Raw genomic sequence first — 9,015 nt, forward strand, 5'->3', positions numbered from 1 at the left:
TTCTCTGCTGCCTTCACTACTTCATCCCTCAGAGCTACCCATTCTTCTTCTACTGTACTTCTTTCCCCCACTACTGTCAATTGTTCCCTTATGCTTTCCCTGAAACTCTGTACAACCTCTGGTTTAGTCAGCTTATCCAGGTCCCATCTCCTTAAATTCCCATCTGTTTGCAGTTTCTTCAATTTTAATCTGCAGTTCATAACCAATAGATTGTGGTCAGAGTCCACATCTGCCCCTGGAAATGCCTTACAATTTAAAACTTGGTAGCACAAAGAACCTTCCTGCATTAAACTTACCAAAATCCCCCAAACTACTCAAAATTTAATATTTTAGTGAGGTGACTTGCTACCGCTGTCAGGAACTTTAATAATTGCATTTTATCCATCAGCTGTAGAAATTATTCTTTGTTCATTTCCGCTTTCAGTCATAACAGTCGTGAAAACAGTACATCAGATGGAAAAGTAATTCATGTTATTTTTAGATGAACTGAAAGTCCTCAAGTTACAAGATGTTTACAAAACCTTTATGTAGTACCCCATTACTCTAAACAACATAAAACTGGCCTCATGGTATCTCACAGCTGAATAGAAAGAAAAAATGGAAATGAGCGTATGGCATAATTGGCCAGGAGGCCCCTATTCGGGGAAGTTCGGCCACAAAGTGCAAGTCTTATTTCATTCAAAGCCACATTGGGCAACTTGCGCGCCATTGATGAGGATGAAATGATGATGAGGACAACACAACACCCAGTCCTCGAGTGGAGAAAATCTCCAACCCGGCCGGGAATCAAACCCGGGCTCGCTTGCATAGGAGGTGAGAGCGTTACCACCCAGCTAAGCAGGCGGACAATAGAAATAAACAATGTGAGCACTGATCTCTGTTCTTATAATAACATCCTATTGTTCATGTCTGTCTTTGAATGATCTTACTGTTAATCCCTCAATCCCATTCACTCATATCTGTTCTCCCATAGCCAGATGAAACAATCCTTGCTTTCAAAATCTTGCTCTGGTGTACCCACTAGCTAATTAATAAAGCCTCCTCCTTCCTCCCCTCTTGGTCATATATTACAAGAGAATTGGCCAACTCATAATGTAGTAAAGCCTTCTCCTTCTTCCCCTCTTGATCATATATTACAAGAGAATTGGCCTGCTTGAACTAAAATGTAATTCCAAACTGTTTTGATGAGCAATCTGGAGATTTGAATAAATGGACAGTCACCACATTCTCCTTATGTGAAACTAGTTAGTCAGTAACATACTGTGATGTGATGTTAAACATATAGCAGCTACAAACACTAAGCAACCATTTTCAAAAGGCATGGACCAAAACTCCTTCACAAGTCTTCCATCTCATTCTGGAGAAGAATCAGTAAAGTAATTTATTTGCTTGTTTCACCGCCTGTATTCATAACACCAGCCAATGATAGGAAATGCCAAATTATGTTTTTAAAAATGAAAGAATACCATAGAGAACATATACCTAGTTAATGTTGACTGTGCCAAACTGCTACTGATCATCAAACGTGAAAGTAAATTTGTGTGCCTTGTTGCTTGGAGGGCTACTTATAGGAAGTTTTATATTATATACCACATATTATCGTTATTACAAATTTTTGTACAGACTACATTGTGTATATGTGTAAATAACCCAACAGCAATACTATAACATTAATGAACAAGGAATATGCAAAAATACCTACTGCTGTGACCTCTTCATAGCAAAAACTAACAATCCCACACTTCATAAAAATTGCGTAACTTTCTATTAAGTAATATTCAAGTTTTAACATAATGCACACCTAAAATTTAATTACATTTCGATAGAAATACACGCTACCAACCGGCGAAATGTAAGCGTCATTCACATTTTTTTCCTGTGATTGTTAACGTCCTAATATTCCGGTTAAAGTAAATCAATGACCAACCCTTGAATGCAAATTACTGGGGCCATAACATTTGCTAATTATTGGCTGCTGTGCAACAATGAATTCAAACTACTACAACAATAACATCTATCGTGAAATATAGCACACACATCATTTTCCCAGGATGTAAACAAACTGTCCATATTTCAGACTACACAGAAGTATCTCATAATATTTTAAACATCTGTGATGTCTATCAAGCTCTGTGTACATGTAAAGATATGTTTGTGACACACATGATACACGTAAAAGACACGTCTAAATTAATTTATTTAGTAAATATTTATTTTTTCGTGTCTTTACCTTGAAGATTCATCTGACAGTTGTGGGTTAACGTGCAACACCTTCAGTGTCTCTAAGGCCTTCACCAATCTTTCAAGTGTTGCCATGATGGGGCACTGTATACGACAATGTTTTAATAAAAATTGTTGTTATCTCAATTTAATTTTTGATAGCGTGTTAAGCGCGTCGTCCGACGCATTGTGTTTTCAAAACATGCTAATACTTCAAGGCCATTTTGAATTTTGCACTGTCAAAGATTTGACGAAGGAAGCTATACAGTTCCGAAGATTTGCACGAACAGATATTCTGACTTCTCAAGTCTTGTAATACAACTGTGGCAATAATAAACCTAAAATTAAGCAATACATTCAGTTCAAAAATTTGTCATACTACTGCAGTATATTTACATATCTTGCATCCTATATGGCCTGGAAAATCTACCATACAGGTGCTTACTTTAAGCGAAATAAAATCGACATAGTTACTGCAATAGTGTATTTTATTCTAAAACTTCGTCATCATTTCAGCTGTCGGACTGTGTATTTTATTCCAAAACTTTATCATAATTACAGCTGTCGGACTGCGTTATTCCGGGGATGAATCGCCCGTTTCGGTGTGCCTCTTCGAATCACAGCAGACAAGGGAAAACAATTTGAGTCGTGTCTCTTTGAAGCACTGTCAGACATAATGAGTATGAAGCGGATTAGAACTACAGCTTTACACCCGGCAACGAATATTTTAGTTGAAGCCATCCACTGCTGACTGAAAGTGTTGCCTCTATGTCACGATTCACAGAGGTGGACAGAGACGTTGCCCATCTTCCTCCCGGGCCTCCGGATCTCACTGAAAGATGACATGAAGCCATGACTGCAGAACTTGTTCGTGGCCAGCCGATACGACTGCTCGCGAGCTCTTTGCAAACGTATTAGACGACTGCATTGACCCGTCAGATATCGTACAACAACTGTGTACACAAATCCGGCAATTACGCCCCTTTGTTACAAGGGATCAGCAGACCCATCGCCCTTTTGCTTTTGACGAGCTGCGAGAGTGCCATTATGTCTTCATACAACATGACGCAGTATGCAAGCCACTGCAGCCACCCTACAGGGGACTTTAGTATGTCATCAAAAGGGAGGATAAGATATTCAAAGTCGATGTGATGGGTATGCCAACCGCCATCACTGTCGACGGGCTCAAAGAAGCCCTCCGCGCACCCTACACTGGTACGGATTTATCTACACACGACACGGACTTAACAAACGCTCCAGCCACTCCACCGCCTACTATAGAACAGCCCACGACGGATGTTGGAGGCTGTCTCCAATATACCATCAGCAGCCTATGCACAACCCGTGTTACAAAGGTTCGACGACCGTTTGATTCAACAGAAAATATAGTTGAGACTATGTTATGTGATATGTGCAGCGCAATACTTTGCACAAGTGATTACTATTTTTAATTATTATCTTTGGCGTAGCGTCTGACTTATGTTTTCTCTTTGTTTCATAGACTATTTTTTATTCTGTTGTTGAATGTGCTATGAAACAGAGTTGTGTGAGTCACGGTTCAGTTTTTATGTTGCATTAAAGTTAATTCGTCTAGTGGAGCAACAATATTACGACATTCAAGAGAATCCAGTTTGTGAACGTGATGAAATAACAGTAGGGCATATCAATCAAATTTTTGTCAAAGACAAACTGTACGTAGACCAGCTATTCGATTCCATAAACAATTAAGTAGATCTTATCAACTATTACCAATTACTACACTAAATCTGTAAAAATCCAAAATACTGATGGCTTGCAGGACAAAAGAATAAGGTCATACTTAGGATGAATGTGACAGGGTTTTGAACGCCTCCTCTGGGATATGAGTCCAGCATGATACCACTGCACCTTCTGGATTGGTACACACAGACAGCTCATGAAGGTAGTAAAGTTTATCAAGTGCGCCCACGACACGCACAAGTGTTATGACCTCTCGAAATACTCAGATAAAGTTTCTTGGACACCAAAGAATCTCACATATCAAATTAATAAATTAAACAACAAGACAGAATTACCTGGCAAAGCAGACTCTGTATTACTAAATGTTTAACACAGGTCATGACACATGCTTCAGTATTTCATGTAAATATTGTCTGAACTTAAATAATTCAAATTTCTGTCGTTATGTTCAAGGTTTAGCAATGAAGTAAGTATTACAGTTAGAAACTATGTATGCCAGCTACCATCACTGTCAACAGGCTGAAACCAGACCTTAGACTGGTACTGCTTGTAACTTATAGTGCGAAACTGTTCAAATCACATTCTTCCAGTATTTGAGAATGAGAACATTTAGTAATTGGCAAAATGTTAAACATAATTTTAAATCTTTACAAAACTTTTTCTTGCTCATATACCCCACAAAAAGTTTATCGATTACTATACTTCCACTGTTCATGCAGTACACCTTCAGCTTCAGACCTTATTTTTAATTTATTGCTTCTTTACTACTAATTCTATTCGCAAAATATTTTACAGATATTATCCACACAAAACACAGAATGTATGTGCAGAATTATATCATTTTATGACAATTAGTTCAGGAGATATGATCTCATAAACATTAAAATGCGCGAAAAACTAAGAGAACTAAGCACAAATTACCCAGACCACATTCATTCAGGGTTTGACAATGAGAGCACTTGGTGGCTATCTCAAACCTTTTCCAAGCTTTTTCTCGCTTACATGCTTAACATCAAATACTGAACACATTTGTAAAGTAATCATAGGTTTAAATCTTTTTTATGCATTTGTGTGTTCGATTCTTTAAGGAATTGAGGGTTTATTGGTCAGCAGCTGAAGCACAGTTTATGTTGGATGTCAACAAAGTAGATAAAAAGGTGATGTCAGCAGCTAATGATACAGTGTGCTCACAACAGAAATATCAACACAAGATTGTGATTAGTCTATTATTTAATGATGAGGCTATGAAACACACCCATCACACTAAAAGTCAGAGTTTACTATGACAATTAAGAATATAGCTGTAACACAACATCAAAAGCAAATATCCTAGATCACTGTTTTTATTCGTCATTACGATGCAGCTTCTGTTTGTATCGCAAACTGCCAAGAGATTAAACATTAGGAACTGTAACATCGAAACGTTTCCAACATCGGCATTCATTTGTTCTTGGTCTGAGAGTCAACCAACTTCACCACTGCTGTTTGTAGGTGGGAACCTCTGTGGTGATCAGGTTCTGGAAAACTGTTACTATGTGAGTGAACACTTATTTATAGCAACACACACGAACACCATAACATCCAGTTCTGGTAAGACACAATAATGAATCTGTCCAGGCTGAAAATTGAACTCCCTAACAAAACTGTCACCTTCAGAAATAAGTATTAGTCCAGAGACTAATTCTGTTACCAACATTGGTGGTCTAAGGGCTTCAACAGTTCTTGTCCTCGGGGCTGTTTACTGTAGGCAGCTGAATTCAGAATGGCCACTGCTCTCTTCAGGCTGTTGCTGTGTGTGAACTCAGTCCTGCATAGCTGATTCATTCTCAATGAAATCCCATTGTTGCCTGCCAAGTACTCCTGCTGGTTTGCTGGGCTGCAAGTTACAAAGCTGCACAGATTGATACACCTAATCTCCGTGATTGGCTGAGGCCATCGTCAATAACACATGTCATGACCATTGCCCATATATGGCGATACTGTGAGCACCAGTGACGTCACAGCTGGCAGGTAGTCTATATAAGGGGCACACCAGTAGCCCACTGGCAATCGTATCACTTGACAATGGCCAAGGAGTGCTTGACCAAAAGCTCATGTAACCTTAATCACTTGATACAGCTGGGAACGCAATCAGCTTTTATTAAAAACTGTTTGCATTGCTGCTTCCTTTGATGTATTATTTATAATTGTAAGTTGAATGTAATAAATGCTATGAAGCCTTAAAACATCATCCACTGGCGCCCTCTGTGGACAACCACTGGAGTGCTCATTGCTCTTCACCTTGTCTAAATGTAGGCTACTCTGGAATGCCACCATGACAGAAGGGTGCACTACACAGCAAAGGTCGTGATGTAGAGTACAACAGACACAGACACATCAAAAAATTAGAAGGTGATACACAGAACCTTTTTTCTTATACATTGTATTTCTTCCTTCTAAGCACCAAATAGTGCCAAAACAGCTCCATTTTCCTCATTCAATAGTGTTGATATTTTCACTTTTATAACATAAGATCTTTCTAGAATGAAAACTGGTTTATTAATTTATGTTCTTATTTAGCACAGTGTAGGGTTTTTCTCTGACTAGATATTGGAAAACCTAAATCACCATCGTTTTTGGCCTCCATTCTAATATAATACTCATAGAAAGGCCATCCAGGTCATCACACAATATTTTAAATTTCACAATAAAAAAGAAAATAATAAAAAGCTATTAAGACACAACTGGTCAAAACCAGTTGCAAAATGAATTAGATAAGATATCTGTTTGGTGCGAAAAGTGGCAATTGACTCTAAATAATGAAAAGTGTGAAGTCACCCACATGATTGATGGAGGACATCGAAAAAATTCAAAGAGGGGCTACTCGCACTGTGTTATGCCAAATAGGGGAGACAATGCAACTGGGGTGTCAATCATTAAAACAAAGTCGGTTTTCATTGTGGCAGGATATTCACATGAAGTGTAAATCACAAATCTCTCCCTCAAATGCGAAAACAATTTGTTGGCACAGATCTACATAGGGAGACATGACCATTTAAATAAAATAAGAAACATCAGAAGTCGCACAGAGAGACTTAAGTGTTCATTTTCCTGTGTGCTGTTTGAGTGTGTAATGGTAGAGAAATACCTTTAAGGTGGTTCGATGAATCCTCTGCCAGGCGTTTAGTTGTGAATTGCACAGAAGCCACGTTTAACTTTAGATGGTAGCAGACAATGCCATCCTCTACCCCCCAGTGACAAAACTTTCTTCTTAAGAATGCTTGACATTGATGTCCCATACTATCAATAGCAAATGTGAACGCCTAAGTTTGTTATGTATTGTGGGATGTTTTGTCATGCTGTTCCACCATATTCCATTCTGCCGAGAGTAAATAAGCCTTATGAAGTTCCATAACTCGTTAAGTTTGTATATAATGATAATATAGCACTATGAAGCAAGAACTTCTACACAACGTATTATAGTTTCCAGTACAGGAAAGAACAACTTGGCAAATTCTAAGTTGTCTTTTGATATTGCACTAGCACAAACTAATTCTCAAAGAGTGGGATACTATTTGGATGTCAAGGAGTATTTTAAATATTAATTAATAATATAATAACTCTTGTTTAAGAAATGCTTACAAGTCTTTGCCAAAAGCTGCTAGGTACAGTTAGTCTTTAAATTCATTTGAAGGCTGTTGTATAGTTTTAGTCCATGATACATTTTGTGTTTTAGACTGATTTTTTCAGTGGAGAAATTACACAGCCAACCAGTTGCAAATAATTGTTTAATACAAGGATTTGAAGCCATAAACCTATCTAGCAAATCATATTCTCAAGGAAGGTATTTTCCCTGAATATTTGAAACTGACTGTTACACCACCAATCTATAACAAAAGACTCACAAAAATTCCAAACAATTATAGGCCCATGTCAATAGTTCTCATTACATCAAAAGTCGTAGAAAATAGTATATATATGCAAATTGACAATTATTTTGAATGTAATAAATTATTGAGTAGTAGCCAGTTTGGCTTTCAAACTCAACCACCAACAACAAATGCAATTTAGTGTCTCCTCAGTAACTTATATGAAGCATATTGGAACCAGAAACTGACTTATGCAACACTTCTAGGTCTAAGCAAAGCCTTTGTCTTTGTCACACATGGCACAACGACCAAAAACGTTGTAGATAATCAATTACAATCATTGCTTTCATACTTAAGTAACAGGCCACATTTACTAAAGACAAATAACCAAAATGAAGAACCCATGAAAATATAGACTCAGTGCTCGAGCCTCTGGAATATTCATTGTGTATATCAATTACTTTCCACATTACTTGCCATGTGACAATGTGCTGTATGCTGATCAGATAACACTAATTACAGTTGGAGAATAATCTACAAGAAGTCTTACAGTACAAAAAAGTAGTAACTGAAAAGATTACAGGACCAATAAAACCAGACAAAACTTGCTTCACCCTGAAGACATTTAAACGAGGTATAAAAAATGTAAAATTACATGTAGATCAAAAACGTAATATCTGATAGACATACAAATTACCTATGTGGCAAATTAGCTCATACTCTCTTTCTGTTGTACAAGTTGATATACGCTAGTAATAATAATTTACTATGTCCATACACTTTCCTTTCTTTTACTTGAAATGCAATATGGGGTACTAAAAACATTGGGGTGACTCAGTGGGTTCATATAACATCTTCAAGTGGTAGAAGAGAGCAGTTAGATGCATATTAAGTCCAATACCAATACAAAACTGCAATATATATATATATATATATATATATATATATATATATATATATATATATATATACTAGGCAGTGTCTATCTTAGATTCTTTAAACTGTTGCAGTTTTGTCTTGGTGTTGGACTTAATATACATCTAACTAATATATATAGAATATTAACTTAAGTTCCAAAGTGCAATCCATATAACTAAAAATAATAGTAAACCAGATCTTTGATACTCAAGATAGACATAAACCCATAAGAGCTATAAAGACCTAAGTTGGAAGTCTTAAAACAAACTACCAAAGACAGTGAGCGGTCTACCCCTGAATAACATAAAGC

The 9,015-nt window shown here is 37.2% G+C and overlaps 1 protein-coding gene across 1 annotated transcript in view; it reads right to left on the reverse strand.

Moving 5' to 3' along the window:
* LOC126253366 (huntingtin-like) overlaps positions 1-2,352 on the reverse strand; it is a 549,449-nt gene extending 547,097 nt beyond the window's left edge. Inside the window, exon 1 of the mRNA XM_049954640.1 lies at positions 2,231-2,352. Within this exon, the coding sequence (XP_049810597.1) occupies positions 2,231-2,316 (86 nt within the window). The 5' untranslated portion in view covers positions 2,317-2,352. The remainder of the gene's footprint in view (positions 1-2,230) is intronic.
* Between the last annotated feature and the right edge of the window lie 6,663 nt (positions 2,353-9,015).

Source organism: Schistocerca nitens, chromosome 4, assembly GCF_023898315.1.
Source record: "Schistocerca nitens isolate TAMUIC-IGC-003100 chromosome 4, iqSchNite1.1, whole genome shotgun sequence".
In the NCBI taxonomy this organism is placed as follows: domain Eukaryota; kingdom Metazoa; phylum Arthropoda; class Insecta; order Orthoptera; family Acrididae; genus Schistocerca; species Schistocerca nitens.